Raw genomic sequence first — 26479 nt, 5'->3', positions numbered from 1 at the left:
TGCACTGTGGTCACATTTCCCTTAAATATTGTTCCCAAAGGTGTTCAGCCCCGCCAGGTGGAACTCTAGGAGGAGACTGACACGGTTTTGTGAAAAAGACATGAGGGGTGGGGGGGTTGCAGGAGGGGAAAGCAGCCTTCAGTTAAAAAGATCAGCCCTCAGTTTCAAGGTCAGCTTCAGGCAGGCTGGCCTCAGGCGGAGTCAGGGTCAGAGGTCAGAGGGAGGAGCGGCCACAGGGCGGGGGCGGGGGGCACTCTACATCTCATTCAGGTCCAGCAGAGTCTGGTCCAGCATCCTTTGTGTACAGAGGTGTTCCTCTTTGGTGCACTTCAGCTTATCTAGTGGGGATAAAGAAGAGGAGTTACAGGGAGTTTCAAGCAATCCCAACCCAAGCCTTGCTCCGGCAGTGAGGAGGCTGCAAGGCAGCTCCTGCAACCTGGTTTCTGTGGGCTCTCTGCCTTGCCTAATCAAGCCATGGAGTGTCTCTACTGCCTGGGGGAGGGAACTGGGGCCAATCAGCCATTTCCTTTCCCTCCCAAAGGCAACCAAGAGCCATTCCGCTTTCAGTCTCAAAAGGATGAAAGCACCAGGCACCCACTTTTTGACTCTGCCCACAGGCCAACACTTGATGGAGTGTGACCATGGCAGACAAGGACAAACTCAAAATCTCAAGTAAAGAGCAAAGGCCGATTCCCCACAGACACATTCTTGTATGCAAAGCCCCATTGAGATTTTAGCAGTTATTACAGAGCCAACTCGGACAGTCACTTACAACTAAACACAAAAGCAACAAGAAGGAAACTCTCAGGTAGGAAGCCAGCAGTAGATCACCAAGCACTGAATCTGCTTAGCTAGTAAACCATGGAGCTTGGGGGAGGGAGGAGGACGCGCATGTCAGGAGTGAGTGGTGGCAAACCAGACCCGTTTTCATAGCACCCCTTCTTTCCCATGCCTGTTCCACGCAGTCATAAGAGCCCATCCCTGGGCCTGAAGAGGAAGCAGTTACAACATCTTGTCAGTCAGTCTTTTTATTGTTAGAAAATATCCATGCAGGAGAGCAAACCCTACAGTCGGTGCCCAGGTGAGAGGGCTCCCCACTACATCTCCCGGGCCCCTTCTTCATCACCCACAGTCTCTTCTAGAACAGAAATAGTCACTGCACCTCCTTGGGGGCTGCCAGGAAATCAACAGTATACTAACTGCCCTCCTTAAAAAGCAACTTGCTTAGGGCAAAACGGTAACTTTTTAAAGGCCATCAGCCTTTTGCTGGGGTCCAGGTCAGTGGTGTGGGTTCACTGGGCCCCAGGGAGCCCTGCCCATCAGTCACACAGATCATGCAGCGTTAGCTTCAGCTCATTAGAAAGCAGGCGGTTTCGCTCAAGTTGGCTGTAGAGGCGCTCTGCAGCAGCAACAGAGAAGAGGGAAGAGGAAAGGAGAGACAGGAGGAGAGAGAGAAAAGGGGAGGTTAGTAGAAGGCAGAGACAAACGTGTCTTTCAACTAGCTGGTCTACGTAGCATGCACCAGACGGCAGGAGAGTACGAGGGCCCAAGGCGGGAAGAGCCAGCCAGTTGGTGGAAAGACCAACAGAGGAACACAATAGCAACATCAGCTGTAGGAGCGTTCTGAATGTGACCCAACACTTCCTTCACTGTGTGCGCGCCTGGGCTGAGACAGTCACATGGCAGAGACAGTGGGCTTAGAGGCATTCAGCCATGAGGGCTTTGAAACGCCAAAGGGAACAGCACGCATACCTACCTCACCCACTCAGTCCCTCACTTTCAATGCTTCTGACTTAGTGTTGCATGCCACAGACATCCAAAAGCCACCCCCCAATCCATGTTTATGTTCCTCTTTTATATAAGAAACTCAGCCTACTCGGATCAGCAATATACCCTGCAATTAAAGGATACAAGCCAAATTAGGACTATTAAGGGGTGTTAGAGAGATGGCTCAGAGGTTTAGAGCACTGGCTGCTCTCCTTGAGGACCCAGGCTCAATTCCCAGCAATCACATGGCAGCTCGTAACACCTGTAATGTCCTGTTCTGGCCTCTGCAGATACTAGGAATGGACGTAGTATACAGACATAATACAGGCAGGCAAAACACCCCAAGAAAATAATAAAATATAATTTAGGTTGCCTCCCTGTAAAAGGAGGTCACAGATTGCAATTGAGGCCAGTGATACTTGGAAAAGCTGGGCTCATGAGAAAACTTTAGTTTTCTCCCTTGCTTTGAATATAAATGTGATGTCCAGTGCTATATATTTCAATCTTAAGAAAAAAAATCAAAGAAACTAGTTTTCATAGGCTACAGCTACTCAATGGCAGGTAGGTTTAAAGATAATCTAAGCCAGGCATGGTGGTGCACGCCTTTAATCCCAGCACTCAGGAGGCAGAGGCAGTTGGATTGTTGTGAGTTCGAGGCCAGCCTGGTCTACAAAGTGAGTCCAGGATGGCCAAGGCTACACAGAGAAACTCTATGTCTCGAAAGAGCAAAAGTAAATAATTAAATAAAAATAACCTAATGCAGACGGGTGTGGTGGCACAGGCCTTTAATCCCAGCACTCAGGAGGTAGAGGCAGGCATATCGCTGTGAGTTCAAGGCCAGCCTGGTCTACAAATCAAATCTAGGACAGCCACGGCTACACAAAAAACCCCTGTCTTTAACCTCTGCCTCCAAAAAAATATCCCATGCTACCAAGTTGTTTTAGTATAACTTAAAAATATTACTTAAGTGTACATTTAACTAGTGCTCCAATCCACTGCCTTTATCTGGGTTTTCTACTTAGAGCACATCTATAATGAAATCTGGTGCCCTCTTCTGGCCTGCAGGTGTTATATGCAGGCAGAACACTGTACACATAATAAATAAATCTTTAAAAAAAAAAAAAAAAAGGTATGTACCACCACTGCCCAGCCTTAGAGCACATCTTAAGAAATGAATTATGAAAATTTTAGTCATTCCATGTGATAGGATCTTGCTCTGCTGCAATGGCTCACCAAATGCCTGGCACTCTAGGAATGTACCACTCCACCTAGCATCTTAAACCCAGAGAGAACAGAACTTTGGAGACAGAAGAGCTAAAGTACTTTTATTTATTTAATTTTTTTTGCTTTTTTGAGACAGGGTCTCTCAGTGTAGCCTTGGCTGTCCTGGACTCACTTTGTAGACCAGGCTGGTCTCGAACTCACAGCGATCTACCAGCCTCTGCCTCTCAAGTGCTGGGATTAAAGGCATGCGCCACCACACCTGGCTCTCTTTTTAATTTTTCTAAGGCAGGATCTAACTATATAGCTCTGGCTGTCCTGGAACTCACTTTAGACAAGGCTGGCCTCAAACTCAGAGATCTCCCTAACCCTAACCCTCTCTGCCTCCTCAGTGTTGGGATTAAAAGTGTGCTGCTTCCTATGGTTTTTAGATTTTATTTATTTACTTATTTTTGGTCTTTTGAGACAGGGTTTCTCTGTGTAGCCTTGGTTGTCCTGGACTCACTTTGTAGACCAGGCTGGCCTCAAACCCACAGAGATCCACCTGCCTCTGCCTTCCGAGTGCTGGGATTAAAGACACTTTGATTTCCTGTGTTTGAGAGACTGCTTCAATGTGAGACAAGGTCTCACTCTAGAGCTAGGCCTTGCTCTCTTGCTGGGACTGATTATAGAAACAAATCCCCTAGCTAACATCCTTAGTAAGTGGCACTGTCCCTCCTCTCTCTCCAAGACCATGGGAATTTGTACAGGTATGTTTCAGGGGGTCTGTTTTTCTAAGATCTCGAGCTGGTGTAAGCCTGTACAATCCTCCTGCCTTTGTCTTCCAAGTGCTTTAACTACAGACGTGTGCCTCCATGACTGGCTATGAATAGGTTTTGAATGTCACAGTGACCAGAAGGTTCTATAGCAATATGCTAACATGCAGGATCTTTCTGTGTGTCCAAGAATTACCCTATCCTACACGACAGAATGGGAACAGTCCATAAGCTTCTAGACAGGCTTGGTGTTGGCCTGTATGACTTAGGAGATGTTTGTGACATTGTGGGCACTCCCTGACTATATGTTGCTATGGATACATCTCTTCCATATCCAACTTGGTTTGATCCCCACACCTGTTTTGGGGAGGAACGGCAGTACCAGTATCTTGGTCCTTTCAACAGCCTGTTCCAGTCAGAGAAATGATAAAATTCCCTAAAATCTACATAGGTAGAAATGTGATTGTTTTCCCAGCCTGAACTTAGTGTCTAACTATTTCTTTTTTTTTTTTTTGAGACAGGCTTGGCTGTCCTGGACTCACTTTGTAGACCAGGCTGGCCTCAAACTCATAGAGATCCACCTGCCTCTGCCTCCCCAGTGCTGGGATTAAAGGTGTGCACCACCACCACCCAGTGCTTCTAACTATTCCTAATGACTAAAATGTCAGTATCACATATCAGTAGTTCATCAAAGCTCTTAGGTCCCTGGTAACACCAAAACAAGGCAAGGCTTACTGGCTTACAGACTTACTGGCTCTGTTCTGGACCTGCCCAATCAAAGAATCCCCGAGATGGGCCAGCAAGACAGCTCAGTGCACGCCTGCTGCGCAGCCTGACGACCTGCGTTGGGTCATCCCTACAAGTCCTCCTCTGAACGCCACATCTCCATATGCGGACATGCATGATGCCATGCCATGCTTGCAGCACCCACACTCACGCAAAAGATAAAAACAAGGAACTGTAGTGCACTCATGAAAGGAAGCTCCACCACTAGGTGACAGTTGTTCCTCATCTCAACAATGGCAAGGGAAAAGAAACTCACTTTGTTGGTTTTAGAGAGAAACATGTTAAGGGGCACAAGTGCTTTGCTCTGACGCTTGGCCCCACAATAAGCACATGTAAGAAACAGGACATGAAAGCACAGAATGTGAGAGAAAGAGACCACCCTAACACTACATAGTTTTCACAGTTCCCTAGAACAGTGGAAAGAGACCTCCCAATGGGGAAAGCGGAAGGTACCAGGGAGAAAAACACACCTTTCTCAGTCTCCTACTGTTCGTTGCTCATTCTCTCTGCTTTTTTTTTCTTCCCCCGAGACAGGGTTTCTCTGTGTAGCGTTGACTATCTTGGACTCGCTTTGTAGACCAGGCTGGTCTGGAACTCATAGAGATCCGCCTGCCTCTGCCTCCCAAGTGCTGGGATTAAAGGCATGCGCCACCACGCCCGGGTTCCACAGACGGCTTTTAACTGTATTTTGAGACAGGGGCTCACTACATTCTCAGCCTGGTGTTCTAACTCCTGTCCAATACCAAATGTCTACAACTGTGCTGAGCAATAGTCTCATGGGATTACTTAAATGGAAATGAATTTTATTCATTTAAAAATAAATAAAACGGAATTCTAGTATCACGAGACATGTTTAACAGCCACAGAAACAAGTGACTATCATACTGGACCTCAGTGCCCAAGTTCTACTGGGCACAACCACTTTAAAGCATATTTACTGCTTTTCTTCTTTCACCACTGCTCTCTCCTGTCTCTTGACTATGTTATCTCCCCACACCACCTTAACGCTCAAAACACCATCCAGTGAGTATGGATGGGCAGTGGGCGCCCATCGCAGGTACCTCCATCTCAGTCTGTCTGCTGGACTTGAGAACCAATCAGCCCCAGCATCATTCTCTTTCCTTCCACACTTCCAAGAAGTGCATCTAGCTTCCTGCCCAACTAAGCTTCTGTCTGTCTGTCTGTCTCTCTCTCGTCATGGATTCTCAGTGTATAAGTTTTCTCTTTATTTAATCTTTCCACACCTGCAGTTGTGGTTTTGCTTTCTTCCTTGTTTATGCAGACTACCCTGCCTCTGGCCGAGCGCTGGGTCAAAGGTGACTGGCCTGCCTCTGGCCGAGTGCTGGGTCAAAGGTGAATGGCCTGCCTCTCACCGAGCGCTGGGTTAAAGGTGTGCGTCACCATGACCAGCACCCGCAGATGCTCTTTATGGGTCTCAAATACATGTGCAACTTCAAACTGCTTCCAGTCTCTCTGGATTCCAAAACCTCTCCTACCAGCCTTCCCCCTGCAGCCAGTTTCTCAGACACATGCGTCTCTCCTCCATCTCTAAGCCAGGAACCTACCTTTGCCTCCTCTTGGGTCAGGGGCTGGCAAAGGGTCCTTTTTTTTTGAGACAGGGTTTCTCTGTGTAGCCTTGACTGTCCTGGACTCACTTTATAGACCAGACTGGCCTCAAACTCACAGTGATCCACCTGCCTCTGCCTCCCAAGTGCTGGGATTAAAGGCGTGTGCCACCACCGTCCAGCCTTTTTTTGGTTGCAAAGGGTCCTATTACCAGGCACAGCTGTACACGCCTGCAACCTGGCACTTGGAGGGCTGAGGTGAGAGGACTGCTGAGCCTCAGGTTAGCCTGGGCTACAGGTAAACCCGAAACCTAACCAAGTGCTTCCCAACATCCAGTATAGTCATGGCTACTGGTGTGGGCATGCCAGGGTTTATCTTGTGAACGTTAAATAAAACATTTTGAGAGCAAGAGCGAATTTGGAGAGAGCAAAGGTAGGAGGCCAGTGAGAGCTACCATAGAAAAGGACACGCAAATGCCTGCAACAGGGGGTTAGCACACTTCACTAATGAACTCTCACTCCAACATACACATATATAAAACACACACACACACACACACACACACACACACACACACACACACACACTGTTTTTTTAATTGGAAAAAAGGTTTTTGTTTTGCTTTTTAGTTTCTCTGTGTAGCTCTGGCTGTCCTGGGACTGGCCTCAAACTCAGAGATCCACCTGCCTCTGCCTCCCGAGTGCTTGTGCTTGAGATTAAAGGCCTGTGCCACCACCACAGCCCAACAAAAGTTGTTTTAAGAGAAAGAATCTCACTATACTGGCTTGCCCAGAACTCATGTGTAGTCTGGACTGGCCTTGAATGCAGAGATCCCTCTGCTGGGAGTAAAGGTATACACTACTATGCCCAGCCTTGTTTATTTTTGACCCAGGGTCTTATTCTGTAGTTTAGTGTGGCTCTGAACTCCTGAATGCTGGCACAGGCTTTGCCCACAATGCCCAGATCCAACGCTGTTCTCGCAGCACACATTTGTCCATTAACTACAGGGGCGTCTCCAGCACTGAACAAGAGCAAAGCTTCCCAGGCTCACCTCAGCAGCCACCACGCCCCCCACACCTACCCTTCACCACCGTGGTTTCCCCTAGATGCTTTTTCACCTTGTTTTTCTTTAACTGGAATGCTGAGTACCAACTATCCCCAAAATGAATTCTGTTCATTAAAGCCAAACCTGAGGCTGGTGACGTAGCTCAGTGCTAAGCGCTTGCTTAGAAAACTCAAGGCTCTGGGTTCAGAATTCTCTATTACCAAAACAAACACAGCAAACAAACCTTATCCTAAACCTAGCACCGTGGTGGGGTGTGTCCTGGGAGGCAGATGCAGGACTGCCATGAACTCAGGGCCAGATTGGGTACATACCGAGTTCTAGAATAGCCAGGGCTAGTGGAAAACTGTCCCAAATGGAACTCAGCTCCCCACACTTTACTATCCACAGCTTACATAGCAGCTTTAACTTTGGGTTTGTCTTTTCAACCCAGAGCAACCTAAGTGCAGGTGCTCCTCAGCTGCACTTATGTCTGTCAGGACAGGACAGCTGGAAAACAGCAGGACCCGACCAATAGACCGACCTCTACTGAACTGCAAGGGCCCTGTGGCAGGAAGAAATCGTACAGGCAAAGGAGCCTGACTTGGTAGAAACTTAGACTAGGGAAAACCCCTCTACCTAGCTGTATCTTTCCTTTCTTTCTTTGTGTTACAGTGATCTCCCAATAGCCCTGTGCCACATCCACAGCCCTGGATACTAAAAAGACAAGTTTCAAATATACACTCTGCTAAGAAAATAATACATTATGCAACATTTAGCCACGATACCATATGTACCGGGTGTATAAACTGGAATGTCTCTGAAGTGTTGACATTCAATTCTACAATCTATACCAGTAAGGATTTCACTAGTAGGAATTTAATAGTAAGCCATTACCCTTGTGTGTACCTTGTGGCTGATTGTTTTCAATTTTCCAATAATTGATAGCGTTCTTTATATCCCATTGGGGAAAAAGTTGAACAAATGGTAGCAACCTCAAGTAAGTGAGAAGGGTTTAAACGGCCATCGACTGAGAGCCCAGCCCACTGTGTCACACTGTGACTTGGGGGGACAGAGTAGATAACTTTAAGGATGGATCACAGGCCCAGTGTGCTCTGAGGATGCCCTACCTGAACCTTGGGCAGAGTGTGAGAGTGTGAGCAAACAGCGGCCTGCTCACCTTACTGTATGGACCAGGGCCTTAGGAACCGGAAACACTACAGGTAGACAGACTGTTTAAGATCCTGGAAGTGAAGACTTAAGCCGGCCTTAAGGACTTGAGAACTAACACTAGGCCTTTACTAGGCCACCTCTCTGACAAGACTCTGACCAGTAAAAGTTTAAGTGTCAAGAAAAACACACACACAGAAGTAGCTTTGATTATACATTAGTCAGAAGAGGGGGAGCCTAAGGCAGCTGTCCCCACAGGACACCGGCAGGGCTCCTTCTCATGTGCAGCAACAGCCTTGTCAATGACACAATGCAGGAGAGCATGAGGCTTCTGGCAGCTTGTTTTAATAATGGGAGCCAGAGCAAATATGTAAATTGCTTTGTGACTGCACCCCAAGTCGGCCCCCGGCACTAAGGCTTTGGGAACCAGCCAGGCTGACCCAAATGGAATCCAGAGCGAGTGGGGTGTTGGGTTCCCCAAGGAAAGGGGGTAGATCCAGAACAGAGCAGAAACGGTGACAGTTTATCTGTATGGAAAAGGATACTCCGGGTGAGAAGGGCTGGCTGAACTGAGGCAGCAGCTTGGGAGGAAGGAAAAGGGGCAAAAAAGAGCAGCAGGAAAAAGAGAGCCAGACACTACAGGCTGCTACACTTGGCCGCTCCCAGGGTTAGCGGGAAGAGGAGGCAGATTAGCATTAGGGATCAGACCCACGGCAAACAGATGAAATTCCCCAAAACTTTTGGTGCTGTTTACTGCTTGGCTTGCTTTGGGACTCAGGTCCAAGTCTTAAACTGGCTGCTTCGCATCCTGGGTATGACCTGTCAGTTTTAGTATCAGGGCACAAATCAGGGTGGGTGAGAGTGTGTGAGTGTGTGAGTGTGAGTGTGTGTGTGTGTGTGTGTGTGTCTGGCCTTGAACTCAAGAGTTCCGTCTGCCAGGATTAAAGGTGAGTGCCCCCATGCCTGTTGTGTTTTGCTTTTGAGACCCTGTCATGCCATGCAGCATTAGCTGGCTTTGAACCTGCATCAGTCCTTGTGTCTTAGCATCTAGACTGCGGGGATTACAGCTGTGTGCCACCATACTCAGCTTTGAGAAACGAAAGTGACAATTCAGGGCAGCAAAGGAAAGTTGGGCACAATGGGCATGGCTGCAATCTTAGTGGTGCAGGGTGAGTCAGGAATTTGGTGTTTGAGGTCACCGTGACTTATATAATTAGACCCTGTGAGAACCAGATGGGACAATAAGAGAGCACAGACTACACCCAAGATTAAACGCCTTCCCAGGTTCTGCCAAACAAATAACCAGCACCAATGTTTTCCAATGGGGTGCAGGACGCGCAGAGTGTGCACCACCCTGCACCCTCACCCAGAGCCAGGGCCCCAACCCCACTCTGCTGCCTGATAGTTACATAGAGGTCATGTCATTGAGGGCGTGGTCCAGCTCGTCGCTAATGGCCTTGTACTTCAGTTTCTGGGCATAGAGCTCGTCTGGACGGGCGCAGGAACCACAGGGAGACGGAGGGGATAAAGTGAAAGGTATCAGAAGCAGATGAAGAGAGGGAGTCAATAGAAAGTAGGAAAAATTTGATAGGGGCTCTAAGACCGGGAAGAAAAAAAAGCCAACTATCCTGGCAACTTTTCCCAATGGCCAACAGTACTTCCTGATGTCTCTTAAGACAAATGCAGCAACAACTGAGAACCGGAACACAGGCCAGTCGCTGCAGCACCCAAGGCCACCACTCCCACCAGTTCTGAACCAGCGATAACACTTACAAAGACAGGAAAGGGAGGAAGCACACATCCGTGGTGACACTTTGCTGCCTACTCAATGGGACCATTATGCATGGGTCCTTGGCTCTACAGACCGCCCCCAAGCCCTTTCAAAGAGCATCCAGTTACCATGAGCCTATCAAGGGAGTTCTCAGACAAAGGCTTGTTTCCTTGTTAAGGTGGACAGCCAAAGCTGCCACACTGCAAGAGCAAGAAGCCCTGACACTGCTCAGCTGTGAGACTTGGCTACTGTTTCCTGGAGAGGTGTCACCCAACTTGAATGATAAAAAGAAAGACCTAAGGTGGCCACAGGTGATGTCACTATCTTCTAAAAAGTCATGGTCCCCACTTCGCCTCACAGACTTAAGATATTTAAGATTACTAAATTGGAGATAAATTAGCCATTAGATCATTTCAAAGGAAAGGTGGCAGATTCTGGAAATCAGTAGGCTTATTAAAGGGAAAAATTAAAAATCCAACAACTCTAGGCCTACTTTCTTAGCTGTAACACAGGACAGGACACATCACATATTCCAAGTCACTACCATTCTGATGAGAGGAAAAAAGGCCCAAGATGAGCGGGCGAAGCCTTCCTCTCACGACTCCATACCTTCCAAGTCATCAATGGTCTTTTCCAGTTTGGCTACCGATCTTTCAGCAAACTCAGCACGGGTCTCTGCCTGAGGAAATACACGGCCAATCAGAACCAGCAAGGCTAATTACCAATATCACAGTATCAATGCTTTACATCCTCCCGTGTGTCAGCCCCTCGGCTCACCTCCTTGAGTTTATCAGTAAGAATCTTTATTTCTTCTTCATACTTGTCTTCTTTTTGAGAGTACTGTTAAGAGAAGTAAAATATGAATTTCAGAGGAGAAACTGTCTCACAGACAACAGCCATGTTATTCTTACATAGGCCACAGACATTATCTGGGCTTGGCTCTGGACTAAAAACAAGGCCCAGTCTTTGACAAGACCCAAACATCAAACTTGCAAAGTGAACTCCGCCAGGGCCCTCTTTTGCCTGTTAGCAGCCCTAACTTTTGATCTACTCCTACCAAGCCAACCAAGCCTCCAGCGTAACCAGAGGAGCCCACAGTTAAAGCATCCCCTTCATGATGCTAAGTGGCCACCGTGTGATCTGACTGTTACAGGTCTGGAGAGCTGGCCCTCTGGTGCCCCTCTGACTGCTTCTAAGTCTCTCTATCCACACAACTGACTGGAGCGCAGCGGCGGCAGCTGGGGGAGCACGTGACTCCAGGCACTGAGGGCCCCGATGCTACCTGAACCTAAGCAATGGAGGGGGGTAGAAGTTGGCCTTAAAGCTACACTCTGATGACCAGAACGGAATAAGCGTGTCTGTCATTAAGGGCAGGGCTGGGCCCAGGCCCCAAAGCCTGTCATCTTCACAAACCAGCCCTACCTTCTCCGCCTGAGCCTCAAGAGACTTGAGGTTGTTGGTGACATTCTTCAGTTCCTCCTCCAGCTCAGAACACTTACTGTGAATATTTTAAATACCAAAGGAGAGGAAAGGGGAAGGAGAAGAGATAAAATAAAAACAAAAAAAGGAGAGAGACACACAGATGTGAATTGAACCTATGTGTACAGAGAGCTGGACTGCAGTCAGGGAAGAAGTTTCTAGGTAACCTGAGCAAGCATCCGCCCTCCCGCCGCTACCGTGGCACATGTCTGCCAGGCGCCGGAGCCCCTGTGCTCAGTTTGTTTGGCTCTGATAAAGAAAGAACACTTGAGAGAAATCACTGACTACTGGGAACGAGTTACGACTGCTGCTTGGGGTGTGGAGGTGGGGACGGATGCCCAACCCAGACAACCCCCCCAAATCACCCAAGGGAGGCAGAGACCCTTTGGGGGAAGGCAGTGAAGGACTAGGAAAGAAGAGATGAGAGACGCCAAGTGGAAAGGAATGGAGCATTCCATGGAGAGATGAGGAGGCACACTCAACAAAGGCAACCGTGGAGGGGAGGCAGCTGCAAAACAAAACCGAACTAGAACAGAGCACACCACAGGCACGGGGCCTCTCGGCGCGCTTACTGGTTAGTACCTTTTCCTCAGCAGCACTCAGACACTTCAGGTTCTGGTCCAGGAGTCTGATCTGCTCGTCCATCTCTCGGCAACGGCTGTTAGTGACAGTCACGGGAATGGCACAAGCCAGGTTGTGGGGAGAAGGTTAAAAAGGGAAGAGCAAGAAAACAAGCCGCAAAATGGGGGGTGGGGGGTGGGAAAAAATAAATAAACAAACAAACAAATGGAAAGAAAACACCACCATGGTCATGATATGTCATGTCTGAAGGGGGAGGGCGCCAGGCGAGCACGAACATATCCATGCTGACTTTGTTACACAAGGCCAAGCCGGGACCAGTGGGCGGCAGGTGATTTCTCTAAAGCCTTTGCTCTCAAGTTCCCAGTGGCAAAGTGGTAAAAACAGAGCCCAGATCTGAAGTCAGTAGAGGCCAGAGAGGGAGAGGTCCTCTATGGAAGGACCCACTAGGATCTTCCAGCTAGCGGCTTTGCCACATTAGTCTCCATGTTCCCTCAATTTGTTGTAACCTTGTTACCTGCTACTAGTGAGATAAGGGGAAGGCTGCAGCCATTCTTAGAGGCTATAGATGATGACCACCCTCCCGGGCCTGTTTAACAAGGTCAAGGAATGCTAGTTTACTCCAATTAGTTTCCAAGCAGGCAGGATGGTCTGACAAAATCTGGAGACAAAATACTCACGACTCTGCCAGCTCGGCTCGTTCTTCTGTGCGTTCCAAGTCTCCTTCAATAATCACCAATTTACGAGCCACCTGGAAGACGACAAGACACCGGTGCAGCTCAGGCACGGGCACCATGCCCCCGGGACGGTCTGCGCGGAGCCTGCGGGTGCAGCTCAGGCACGGGCACCATGCCCCCGGGACGGTCTGCGCGGCGGTGGCTCACCTCCTCATATTTCCTGTCTGCCTCCTCTGCGATGTGCTTTGCTTCCTTCAGCTGGATTTCCTGGAGCTCCATCTTCTCTTCGTCTTTTAGAGCCCGGTTTTCAATCACCTTCATGCCTCTGCCAGAAACAGGATCAACACAGCAATGGTGTTCTGAGGTCTGTGTCAACTCCAGTCCAAGAACTCACAGTCACACCCTTTACAGACCATTCCTGTTTGCCACCCAAATAGAATTTCAATAGCATTCAAGCACCTGTACCATTTAATTTAAGACATTTTCTCTTGAAACAAACAAACTTGGGCTCGGGAAAGGACTTAACAATAGAGCAGGTGCCTGGGATGTGCAAGGCCTCAGTTCAATTCCCACAGTATAAAATGATAGGAGTGATGTGAAATCACTACCATTTAAAAGTAGACCTGAGGCGGGAGTGGAACTCGGAGGTAGAGGATGCGCTTGGCACATAAGGGAGATTCTGGGCTCAATCTGCACAACCAAAAACAGGTCTAGAACAGGACACGGTGGCACAGGCCTGTAATCCCAGCACTTGGAAAGTGGTGGCAGGAGGCTCAAGAGTTCAAAACCAGTCTGGGCTACATGAGACCATGCCTCAAACAACAACAACAACACAACCACAGGTGTAGAGGGGAATCTAGGTTGGAGTTGCTATGGACTGTTTTGTTTCCAGCAACTCTTTTGGAATTTACTCCCCGTCGTGTCGTTCCCCCCACCCCCACCCCGCCCCGTACCTCTCACTCTCATCAGCAGCCTTTTCCGCTTCCTCCAGCTTCTGCAGAGCAGTGGCAAGGCGCTCCTGGGCGCGGTCCAGCTCCTCTTCAACCAGCTGGATCCTGCGGTTCAAGGAGGCCACCTCAGCTTCCGCCTTAGGTCAAAGGGAGACGCGAACAGAGAGGTTTGGTGAAAAGAACCAATTGTGACAGAAGGCTAGACCTGACGACTGTGAAGACGCTGGAGTCAAGCAAGTAAGAGAGAGCCTGTCTTGCTCAAATGCGAAAAGCTCTAAGATACAGGGTTAGAGGTCAGCTCCTCCCCTCCCATCTAAGGACTCCCATTTATCATACATGAAAAGTTTTCTTCTTGTGACCCAATCTCACGCAGCCCAAGCTGGCTCTGGCTTTGAACATGCCACATGGTACCTCCCATGTGCTGGGATTACAGATATGTACGCAATGCCCAGTTTATGCTGTGCTAGGGATGGAACCCAGGACTTCATGCATGCTAGACAGGCCCTCTCACAGTGCCCTCAGCCCTGTGCTTGTCCAGACAGTATTATCCTCTCTCATCTGGACTCAATTTAAAGTCCAGAGCCTGTAAGAGTCAACAAAGCGGGTGAGATGTCACACACTGTCAACCCCAGCATGCAGGAGCAGAGCCAGGTGGGCCTGTCATCTGAGGCCAGCCTGATCAACATGGTGAGCTCCTGTCTCAAAAAACAGCCAGAGAAGACAGACTTCTGCCTCATGCTCTATAAATGACAGCTACTTCTAGCTTTCAATTCCAACTCCAGATCCCCCTGCTTTTACCTCCTGAGTGCTGGGACTAGAGCCATACACCAGAGGGCCCAACATTTAGTATTTCTATGACTTTATAATATTCTTCTCTGTAGTAACAGAGAGAACAGTTTAAGTTGTTAACCCTCTGATCACCTTACTCTAACATCAGGAGGATGACCAACTAATTAATGCCTCCTGAACAGCTGCTTCCCAGACAAGGTCAATGCAAGAATGCAAGATCCCAGCACTCGGGTAGGAGGCAGAGGCAGGGGGAGCGCTGTGAGTTCGAGGCCAGGCTGGTTTACAAAACGAGTCCAGGACAGCCAAGGCTACACAGAGAAACCATGTCTGGGAAAAAACAATAAACAAAAACAACAACAACAACAAAGCAAGATCTGGGGCTGGAAAGATGGTTAACAGCTAAAAGCACCAGATGCCAAGCCTGAGGACCTGAGTCCCATCCCTGGGACCCACATGGTAGACAGAGAGAACTGGCCCCCACAAGTTGTCCTGACATACACACACACTCTGCTGCATGTGCACACTGAGAGAGGGAAAAAAAATGACTGAGGTATCTCCCCCCTTCAGTGTGCTTAGTCCCTTAAACAAAGAATAAAAACAAACAAGAAACCTAGCTCCACCAACTGCCATGCCTCTGGCTGTCTCAACTGCCTTTCTAGTCCTCACACCTCCAAAGTGTCACTGGACTTCAGTATAATGCATGACAGTCATCTCCCCAGTGTCACACACAATAAAGCACAAGCTCAAGTCTAAGCAAGTAGGCCTGTGCAGGGGCATAGTCTGTGCCAGTACGTGGCTACAGTCCTAGCACTCAGGGACAACGTGGACTGACTACAAAGGGGGACCCTGTTTCCCCAACCCAACCACCCCAAATTTAAGCTCTCTGCAGCACGTGAGTGTGTTCAGATGCTTCTCCCTGGGTGGGGCCAGCTCTCCTCTCCAGCCCAGACTGTGACTGAATTCGATTACCCTGGTTTCCTCGTAACTGGCAAGGGTGGTAGCAGCTGAGGAATCTGGGCCACTAGCCCTGTGGGGAGGGACACAACCAGACAAGACTCCTGCTAACTCTCAGGATTGGAACAAAAATCTCCACGTACAAACACAGGAGTCAAGGGATTGGGGAAGGAGGCAGGAGAGCAGCCGCAGGAGAGGAGGCTGGAGGTCTACGTAAGCTGACATTCCTAAGAAACCATCTGTACCCGTACGTGTGCCCTTCAGACACCAGAGACAAGCAATCTCTAGTCCTGTCTCTTCTAGGAAAACAGACGTGCTGGACGACAACTGAGATTGATCCTCACAAACCCAACAAGGCCCAGCGGGCGAGGCCAAGCCAGGCTATCAGGGCACGGCTCCGACGCAGGTGCTTCGGGGGCTTCAGATGCCTAAAGCGCAAACATGAGACTCGCACTTGTTGCTCTTACAGAGAATGCAGAATTCCCAGCACCCACAAGGTGGTTCTCAACCACCCATAGCTCCAGTTTCAGAGGCTCCAAAGCTCTCTCCTGACCTCCAGGGGCACCAGGCACACACATGATATGCCTACATATACTATGTTCATACAGATGAAATGAATAAATCTAAGGGGAAAATTTTAAAGAAAAAGAAATATAGAGCCGGGCGTGGTGGCGCACGCCTTTAATCCCAGCACTCGGGAGGCAGAGACAGGTGGATCGCTGTGAGTTCGAGGCCAGCCTGGTCTACAAAGTGAGTCCAGGATGGCCAAGGTTACACAGAGAAACCCTGTCTCGAAAAAAGAAATATGCAGCTGGATTTACAGCAAGCACATGAAATATAAGTCCCCATCCGGCGCCAAGTTACCCAAACTGGAAAAAGATAACAGGCTATGGGGGCAGGGTATAGTTTCCATGGCAACAAGCGGGCTCCAGCACGTTCTCCTACAAAACAACAGGTACAATTCAATTTCTTCACAAGGGTGAAAAAGAAAGGGAAACCACCTCTTGGTGTTCTTGTAAGAGAAAGCGTGTGTTAAAATAAGAACCAAAGACTAAGGAGCCCCTGCAAAGGCTCCCCAGACCAGAGGCTCAAGACAGGAAGTTCTGCTTCTCCCTCCGGCAGATCGGTTCTCTACCAGGAAACAAAAGGCTGCAAAATCAAGATCTGGTACTCCCTTAAAAGGAACAAGGAAGATGGCTCACGCACAGCACTCAGGTCCTTGGTCAGGCTAGCCTGGCGATCCTGAGAAACAGCACATTTGATGTTGTTTTTTCCCCACTATCCTGGGTTTTACCTGAATGCCCAGCAGAGCCTGACTGGCTCCCTAAAGCTTGAAGGGTATAGTGTGAGGTCCCCCAGTTCAACAGCAATAGGGTTCTTTCTCCATTGTTCAGGAGGACAAATCCCGGTGCTGGAATGCAGCAGCCATTTTGGTCACATTAAAAGATGGCTGACAGCAGCTTTGGCTCTGACAGAAGTTTAGTTAAATGCTCCACTGGGCTGTCCATGTGGCTCAGCACCCATCTGTGCAAGCCTGGTGGGCTGGGTTCTGACCCCCTGAACCCACGTGATAGTGAGAATGAACTCCACAAAGTTGTGTACACACACACACACACTTCCTACTCAATAAGACCATTTTTTTTATGTGAAAAGAGGCCCAAACCATACCACAGCCCTTGATGTCAGAAGCAGATGAAGAGTTGGTAGTCAAAGGCAGAGTAGGGTCAAGAACAGAGGGGATAAGTCTAAATCTGGCACTCTGCCACACTGGGGTTTCTCTTTTTAGATAAAAGTCACAGGTGTAATTCTCCGTAAAGATAGTCCTAGAAAAGTCAGGTCTGTGCTGAAGCAGACGTGCTGAGCGCCCTGTGTTCACACATGCCAGGGAGCTCTACACTCTGTTCTTGGGAGGGGAGGAAAGCTGGGACCTGGAGTTATCTGCCCGGCCCAGAGTCAACAAAGGTGGAGTGCAAGCTGAGGGAGGCACTTAGGGCAAACGCCTCTCCTGTGGGAGAGGGTGGGAAGGCAAGCAGCACCAAACCAATCCAAACCACTAGCAAAGCGAGGGGACACACACACACACAGCCAAATATCCTAAACCCCTTCAGAAACCAAGAATTTGGGCTTAAGGCCAGAACCTCTGCTCAAAGGTCACTCCCCCTCCCTCAGTAGGACTTCCAGAACAAAAGGAAAAATAAAAAAAGACTGTGGAAAACTTGGAGAAAAATACTTTTAGAGGGTAAGGTGAACCACTCACTTAATGGGTACAGTGGAGCGAGAGGGATAGCTCAGGAGGTAGAGCACTGGTGAGCCTTTTGGCTCCCGGCACCTATATGGTGGGAGTGGGGCAGGGGTGTGCGGTGAGCTCACCACTGCTTCCAGTTCCAGCTCCAGGGGAGTCAGACACACACACACACAAATAAATAAATAAATAAATAATAGGAATCAAAGGGCTGGGCATGGTGGCGCACGCCTTTAATGCCAGCACTCAGGAGGCAGAGGCAGGTGGATCATTGTGATTTTGAGGCCAGCCTGGTCTACAGAGTTCCAGAACAGTCAGGACTACACAGAGAAACCCTGTCTTAAAACACACACACACACACACACACACACACACACACACACACACACACAAAAACAAGCATAAGAAAGAAACGTTATGATGGAGAGTGACTCTGGCACTGCAGTGAACCCCGAAGGAGACAACCCCAGAGGCTGAAACCGAAGAGTCACTTGAGGCCAGCAGTTCAAGGCTAGCCTGGATAGGGACATTTTTATGTTACCCAGCAATAAACACATTTGAACTTTATATTGCCGCCTGTTTTAAGTTTAGACAGGACAGGATCAAAGGTGTAGCTCAGTGGTAGAAAGCTTGTTCAGCATTAAAGCCTTAGGTCTGATGCCAGCGCCACTTAAAAATAAATAAATAAGACCCTCTTAATAAATACAAAGGAAATTCAAAACTGAAAGTAAGACTTTGCGGGGAGCTGTACTCCATGTCCAGGCCAAGAACAGGAAAGTCTGACCTCAGGACTTGCCTCTCAGCTTTGGTGGTACCCAGCTTAACAGAGGCCGCTTGGATGCCCATACAAAATGAGCAGAAAAAGATCTGATGGCCTCCTAATCCCATGAGGCAGTGTGGGCAGGAGCCCGCCGTGGGCCTAGGCAAGGACAAGCCAAGCCAAGAGTTCCTTCTATGACTCTTCAGCAGGGCCTCAAAGTTCAGAGTGCACAAAGTCAAAACTCACAACCATGACAGTAATTTCATCAATATTTAACTACCGCCCTACTTCCCCATTCTGAGAGCTTCCTCAGGAGACTTCGTGAAATAACCACATTTGGTAAGCTCTGAACACGTGAAAATACTCCATGGCGAAGGAGCCGAATGTTCCTACAAGGAAAATGACCAAATTCTGGGACAGACTTGTCCTACCTAGCCAGAACCACTTCCAGGTCCTCACTGCCTGGACACCAGCCTATGACTCTGCGGCACATGGCCAATTCCTTCCACCATACTCTCCGTTCTCCCTCAAGACTTCCTCATCTCTAGAACAATCTCATAAGAACTGATAAGGAAAAGTTGCAGGTGTGCCAGGAGTGGCCAAGCAAGCCTGGGATTCCAGCACTTAGGCAGGATGACTGCTGGGAATACAAAGGGACACCCTGTCTCAAGGACTATCTTACTGGACGCCTGGGAAAGGGCACCGTGAAGATGAGCTCTGACACCTCCATCAGGTATAAAGCATTTTAATGGTGTTTAAATACTAACTTGGAAGGGAGATGTGTTCTTTTCCACACTCACCCTTTTGCCCCCTCAAAAATAATTTTGTTACTCCCCAAATGAATAACAACAAAAAAATAAAAAAATTAAAATTGAAATTAAAAAAAGAGGAAAAATAGAAACCAAAGAGCAATACAGAACACCAACAGGCCACAAGAGTTTTTTTTCACTAAGTCTTTCGCAGGACTCCATCCACCCCACCAACACTTTCAGGCTCAACAAAACCGCTGTACCGGATTACTGAGAATGCAGCCTACCCCCGCCCCCCCCCAATCATCAGTGCCGCTCATTAATTTGTTCCCATCCTCCACAGTGTTCAAACCAGGCAGGAACCTTGAGACTGGCGTGGCATTTGACTCTCTGCTATACACTCCCTTATCAGCCCTGCTTAGGAGAATCGGTCTCCCTAAGACAAATTTACACCGCTCACTCCTCTGGCCTGAATCTGGCAGACAGGCGTTCCTGCCTTCCAGGTCATGATGGGCAGGGCTTTGCAAACGTGCTGGCTCCGACCTGTGCTAACACCGGGAGGAGCAGCATCTCCGCTCCCACTTCCCCGCGACTTAAGGGGCGGGAGCTACCAGATACTTATAAAAAGGTCCCCCAAGCTCAGGGATGGGAGGTGGTGCTGTGGCCTTAAGCTCCGCCAGGGAGGGAGGGAACCGCGCTTCCTCTCAGCCAACTGCTGGCTCATTTCCTGAGCAGGAGGAGGGAGCGGAAAAGCTGCCAGCGGGCCAGGTTGGGGGCTTTCCGGCGGTTCCCACCTCCCAGCCTCATTTTTCACAGGTTAGGCTCGGGCCCCTCCCGGGCCGGAGGAGCACACGCTTACTTTTACCCTTCTGGCCGGAAACCTCAAGCGAGAGCAAAAGGTCCCCACCCTTCGCGGAGAAGTGGGGGGAGGGAAAGGCCTCTGAGCCCCTCCCCCGGCCGCGCCCGGCTCCGAGGGACCGAATGAATGAGAAAAGGGAAAAGGGCAGCCCGCGCCGCGCGGGGCTCGATTCTTCCCGGGGTCCAGCCTGCTGGCGCGAGCACCTAGTTTCCTCGGCGCCCGCTTACCGGGCCATCCTAATCGATCGAGTCCCACCCAACCTCGGGGCTGCAATGTCTAGTCTGGGCCTCCAGGACGCTGTGCAGAAGAGCTCCACAGCAGAGGGGTGCCGATCCCTTCCCTGCTGCGCCTCGCCCTCCGTGCGTACCTGCTCCCGGGCCCGCCTTTCTCCCTCCACTTCCCGCTGGAGGCGCTCGGCCCTCTCCTCCGCATCGTCCGCCTGCTGCTGCAGAACCTGGATCTTGCGCTTCACCGCCTCGATGGTGGTCATCCCGGCCATGGTGCCCACCCAGCTGCTTCTGGAAATCGGGTTCCTACCTCCTCCGCTCGGCTGTGTAGCCGCTTCTCACCCTACTTCCGCCTGCTCCGCCCTGAAATACCGGAACTCAAGCGCCTTCCGGATGTGACGCCACGGCCACCGCACGTCCTCCCCCTGCCAAGCAGGCGGGAATGCAGTCCACTCGAGGGGCAGCGGGCTGAAAGTGACGGGTGGGGCCCTCCAGTCGCCTCAGGCGACCGCTCAGGGTGGTCTTTCCTCAGGCCAGTAAAGGAGGGCGGGGTTGGGTCAGGCTACCATAGTAACTGAGAGGCGCTTCGTGGTCTAGCCTCATCCATCAGGCTGTCTCCCAACAATGGTTGCCCCATTTACAAGTATGGTGCTGTCCTTAACGCTTAGTGCCTTCCTACCACTGTGTCCGTTGTGGCCTCCCTCTCCGCTCCGCAATATAAAATATCTCCCTTGTTTCCACTTCTACTCAGCCTATGACAGACTCCAAAACCTGATTCTATGGAAAGCCTAAAAGATTCTACACTTCATCGTGTAAGGAGTCCCAGTGAGCTCCTTTGAAATCTACTCAGAGGGCCTGTGGATTATTGCTCAGTTTGTAGAGCACTAGCCTAGCACGCACGGAGCTCTGGGCTGGAGCACATAAACTGGCCTGGTGGCACGTATCTGTAATCTCAGTACTTGGCGGGTGGAGACAGAAAGATCAGAAATCCAAGGTCATCTTTGGCTCCATGGTGAATTCAAGGCTACTCTGAGCTACATAAAAACACTGTCCCCAAACGAAACCAAAAATTATTGAGATAGGCTCACTCCTATCACCTGGTAGCCAATAAGGGGACTCCGGGGTGGAAGACATGGGCAAGACAGCGTTTTGTTAGGATTAGGTATGAACCGAAGGGTTCTGTTTAGAGTACCAGGCTTGTCTCCTATAGCTTTTTGGAAGTCTGTATGCACGATCCGTTAACCTGCCAGCCACTGTGACCTTTGGAATGATTTAGAACTTAAAAATTTAATACTCAATTTGCGTATAACCCCTTTTGTGGACAAGATATTTATGCCTCTATCAGGAAGAATTCTTTATGCTCTCCCTCTTACATCCTTGGTGCAACAGCAGGGTCTAAGTATCTGGAAAATCTTGTAGGATTTAACCTCTAAACTGTTTTACTGAAGGCATTCAAGTACTCCAAGGAACTATTTTATGAGCTAAGAACTGCTTCTACAGACTCTTTTATAAAAATGTTTATTTCATTTTCTCTTTGCTTCTCCAGCTTTTGTTTAGTTAGTTTGTTTTGTTTTTGTTGAGTTTGGTTTTTTGTTTGTTTGTTTTTAAAATGGTATCTCAGGTAGTCCTGGCTGGCCTCCAGCTCGTCTTTATAGCCCTGGTTGGTTTTAAACTCCGGCTCTTCTTTATCAGCTGCCTAAGTGCTGAAATGTCACGCGTGAACTGTCACATCCTATCTTCATATCTCTGTAATTCTCCTGCCGTCTCAATAAGTAATAAGGAGCCAGGGGTGGTGGCTCACGTTTAATCCCAGCACTTGGGAGGCAGAGGCAGGTGGATCTCTCTGAGCCTGGTCTACAAAGTGAGCCTAGGACAGCCAAGGCTATACACAGAGAAACCCTGTCACAAACAAACAATAAATCAATCAATGAAAAAAAAGTAATAATGATAAATTCCTCCTTTGATAAAACTCTCCCCTTCCCCTGAGAAATAGGATATGGAGAGGACTTTGAACTAAGAATATTAACTTAGGGTTGGGGATTTAGCGCTGTGGAGTCTCTGGGTTCGGCAACATAATTACCATTTCCCATAGCTGGTTCTGCTTCTCAGGACACTCCTTTCTTTTGGGGGAAAAAAGAACAATGAGACTATTCAGAAGAAACAACTTGGACAAACAATTTTCTCAGTATCCACTACCCTACCCTGTACATTTTGATTACCACCCACCTCCCCCAGTAACTGAGACAGAAGACCAAGTTCTACACTCAGTAAAACCCTCTTGATGCCCTAAAGTATTTCTCAAGCTTGTTTTGAGTAAGTCTTATCAGAGGAGTTGCTGTTGAGAATTTTGTCATCTGAGTGCTGACCAGCAGGTGGCACTGTTGTACCTCCCTGTTCCCGCAGACTGCCTCCTAGGCAAACTAAAGCTGAGAGAACACTGCATTGCATTCCTGAGGCTGGTCCTTTGTACAGATAATCTCCTCTTGATCTAGGGAAGCAGATGGGTTGACCCCCAAGAGCTTTCAGAGGCATGATGGATTGGCAGCAAGGAGACCAACCAGTGCTATTGTTTTCCTGGTGACAAATAACACCATGTACCAACAGGTGGCTCTGACCATCCCTGTCTTCTCTTTCCTCATCCCTCCCAACACATGTTCCTGAAAAAAGAACAGCGTGACTCTCACGCCCTGAGTCCTCTTTCCTTTTGTTTCTCCATCTTGGATTAGGAGCATTTTATGGCTGAGAAGATGATGACGCGAAGAGCTGAATCCAGTCCGCCAGCACCCACATAAAAGCCAGGTGTGGCTCTGTGCATCTGCACTCCCAGCCGTGGGGGCGGGGGCAGGAAGGGTAGATCCCAGGGCTTGCTGACCACCTAGCCTAGCTAGTCAGCAAGCTCTGGGTTCAGTGAGAGACCCTGCCTCAAAAAACAAGGTGGGCCGGGAGTGGTGGCACACGCCTGTAATCCCAGCACTCGGGAGGCAGGGACAGTCAGATCTCTCTGTGAGTTCGAGGACAGCTTGGTCTACAGATTGAGTTCCAGGACAGCCAGGGCTACACAGAGAAACCCTGTCTCAAAAAACAGAAACAAATGAACAAAAATTCTGTGGAATAGTTATATAAATATGAGAAAGCTTTTTTCAAACAAATATAGTGGGAAGACAGTGTGTGTGTTGTGCTGTGTGTGTGTGTGTGTTGTGCTTCTGTGTGTAAAACATACTAAAATTGGCAAATTGCCCCTAGAGGGTTCCTTTATCCTTCTGAATACACTGGCACACTGTGCTGTGCATGCGAACACTCACCGTGCCTGAGCCTTTGAAAGTGGAGAACCAAAGAGAAGAGCAGATGCCTCATGACAAAGACTAATGTGAAGATCTGAAAGCATTTGTAAGCGATCCGCTCTGTCCATTAAGCTGTTTTCCAAAACCAAATGAGATTTGAAACAACGCTGGCTTCCACTTTCTCCTCCCCCAGATGCTGAGAAATACCTGTGTAACTGCCATTTCCTTTGTTACTGTTAAGGTCCCTATGGGCTAGGTAAATGTAGGGGGGCAGGGGGCTGGATTTAATCTCCAGGAGCCCAAATAAAAAAATAATGAATAAATAATCCTCTGGTACTTTTCTTAAAAAACAGATGTCCTATATAGCCTCTTATTTGTCTTTGCAGAAGACATCAAGTTGATGATGAAGGGAAGCAGCTGGTGCTAAAGTAAGTTAGAAAGTGGGTAAAGGTAATTAATTTCAATTTCAAGAGGGAAAAGCCCTAAAGAATTATGCAATTTATTCAGGCCCATAGAGTAAGGTCTGGGGTGCTACCTTTGCCTGGTTTCCAGTTTCTATTGTAGCCCACACTTGACACCTCACAGCTCTCCTATGATCAGGGTTCCCTCTAATAGCTCTATGGCATAAGGGCAGATGCCCACCTTGACCAGGACAAATAAACCCAATGAGGGCCAGGGTCAACGTGACCTCCATTTTTCTATTGTGAAATCTAAGCTGGCTTTGTTGGGTAATTGAGAGATGAGAGGTTCCCTATTAATACACACATGCACATGCCAAGCCTTGTACACAAAAGCTAAGAATGTGGCATGGGGGAGGAAGTGGACACCTGATAGCATGCGTCTAGATGTGGAGGCCTCTCTCATGTCCAGGTTCTGGAAAGGTCATTAGATTACTGGGAAGGAGGCTGAGTAGCATAGAAACGAGACTGCTCTGTCTGTCTGTCCCTCTGTCCGTCCGTCCGTCTGTCTGTCTCTCTCTCTCTCTCTCTCTCTCTCTCTCTCTCTCTCTCTCCAGTGCTTGGCATGAAACCCAGGGATCCATGCATGTTAGGACACAGCGTACTACCATTGAACTGTCCTCTCAGCTACAACGTGTCTTTGAGTGAGAAAGTATATTGCAACAAAAGAGCACACCTGCGTGCTGTTGTGTGCGAAAGCATTATGTCGGCATGCGTACCCACGGTCTGTGAACCCACAGGCAAGCCGTCTCCCCAACACTCACATCAGCTGCCTTCTTCTCTGCCAGCTCCAGCTTCTCCTGGGCGTCCTTTAACGCTTCGGAATACTTGTCCAGTTCGTCCTCCGTCCCTTTCAGCTTCTTCTGCATGGTTGCTAACTCATCCTCTAGCTGTATGAGGCCGAAGAGTAACACATGAACGCAGAGTCACAACCGTGCGCACTCGGAGTCTAAAGACCTCTGAGGCTGGCCTCCGCCTTCCTGTCCCCTAATGGAGACACACACTAACTCCAGCCATGTTTCAGGTTAGGCCACGGCTTCACCACAGACCCTATAATTCCTGGCCCTGAGATGACCAAGTCATCTGGAGTTTCCATCCAAGACTATTGGAAGCTAAAGAAGACATCGGTGATGCCGCTGAAAGGAGAGAAAGTAAACTGAAGCATGTGCTTACCTTTTGCTCTAGAAGTGAGACATTCTTCCAAAAAGACATGGTCTACTTACAGGTCCACCAGGCACAGTGTGGTGCAGAAGAGGCCACTGGCTTCCTCAAGGTCATATGGATAGTCTAAAGTGGATCCCCTAGGGCAGTGGTTCTCAACTTTCCTAGTGCTGAGACCCTTTAATACAGTTCCTCATGTGGTGGGGACCCCCACCATAAAATTGTTTTCATTGCTACTTCATAACTGTAACTGTTATAATTCGTGACATAAATATCCATGTTTTCTGATGGTCTTGGGTGACCCCTGTGAGAAAGGCTTGAATGGCCTGAACTGTTACCCTGGATGTTTTTTGCCTGCTCCTTGCCTTTCCCATAATCCCCCTGGCCCTTGCCGCTCCTCCCCTTCAAGACAGGGTTTCTCTGTATCTCTGACGGCTTTGGAACTTGGATATGTAGACCAGGTTGGCCTTCCAGGTGCTGGAATTAAAGGTGTGTGCCACCACTGCCTGGCCCATGTCTGTCTTGTGACTGGCAAGAAGGGAGAAAGGCCCAAGCCGGGTGCCCACCTGCTTGCTTCTTTCCTCCGCCTGCTTCTGCTCGGCTTCAGCCTGCTCAGCCCGGTCCAGAACACTCTCCTTGTCGAGCTTTAGCATCTGCATCTTTTTCTTGATGGCCTCCATCATGAGGGTGTGACTATTGGTGGCCTCACCTGTGGGGACACTGGAGATCTGGAGACCTGGGGCCAGGAAGGAAGGGCTGCCACCACCCAAGTCACTCGAAGTGCCCCAGGTTGGAACCTTTATTGGTGCTCCGGGCTCCACCTCTGACTCCTAACATGGCCTTTCCGGCTGCCTCCAACCCCCCTTCATTGTTCTCCTGGGGGAACATGGGGTCAGACACATTGATGGACTGACATCACCAGCAAGAAAAAAAAAATACTGAGGGACAGCTGAGGCTGATTTTAGACAATGGAAAGTGGGGGGTGGGGTGGGGTGGGGAGGCTCTTCCTGACCTTGAAACTTTCCACTCTGTTCTTGGCAGCTCTGTGGGTCTTTGGACAGTGGAGGGGAGCACACTGAAGCGGAGGAGGGCAGTTTGGCAGTTCTAGCCACCAGAGGGTCCTACTGGCTTTTAGCTATCGTTTTCCCTGGACTGTGTTGGATACGGATCAAACTCTACTAGTGTCGTCTTTTGAGTCCTGGTATCTAGGGAGCGTGGGCAACAGCGACGAGGGCA

At 49.1% G+C, this 26479-nt stretch overlaps 1 protein-coding gene across 14 annotated transcripts; it reads right to left on the bottom strand.

Moving 5' to 3' along the window:
* Positions 1-108: 108 nt before the first annotated feature.
* On the bottom strand, positions 109-26033 carry Tpm3 (tropomyosin 3). Of its 14 annotated transcripts, none has more exons than XM_051157581.1 (9): positions 25810-26029; positions 24847-24972; positions 13767-13900; positions 13021-13138; positions 12817-12887; positions 11501-11576; positions 10856-10918; positions 10688-10757; positions 109-338 (listed from the first exon to the last, which is right to left on the bottom strand). In XM_051157581.1, the coding sequence occupies exons 1-9, from the start codon at positions 25924-25926 to the stop codon at positions 256-258; spliced, it is 858 nt and encodes a 285-aa protein (XP_051013538.1). In that variant the 5' UTR covers positions 25927-26029; the 3' UTR covers positions 109-255. The 14 variants fall into 14 exon arrangements, with proteins under 14 accessions (XP_051013538.1, XP_051013536.1, XP_051013530.1 ...); XM_051157579.1 differs by lacking the exon at positions 11501-11576 and adding an exon at positions 12140-12215 and having other exon boundaries at positions 25810-26028; XM_051157573.1 differs by lacking the exons at positions 11501-11576; positions 24847-24972; positions 25810-26029 and adding exons at positions 9717-9795; positions 12140-12215; positions 20484-20716.
* Positions 26034-26479: the final 446 nt, after the last annotated feature.

This window comes from Acomys russatus, chromosome 15 (assembly GCF_903995435.1).
Source record: "Acomys russatus chromosome 15, mAcoRus1.1, whole genome shotgun sequence".
Lineage (NCBI taxonomy): Eukaryota > Metazoa > Chordata > Mammalia > Rodentia > Muridae > Acomys > Acomys russatus.
This window is presented reverse-complemented; position numbering and strand designations above follow the sequence as displayed.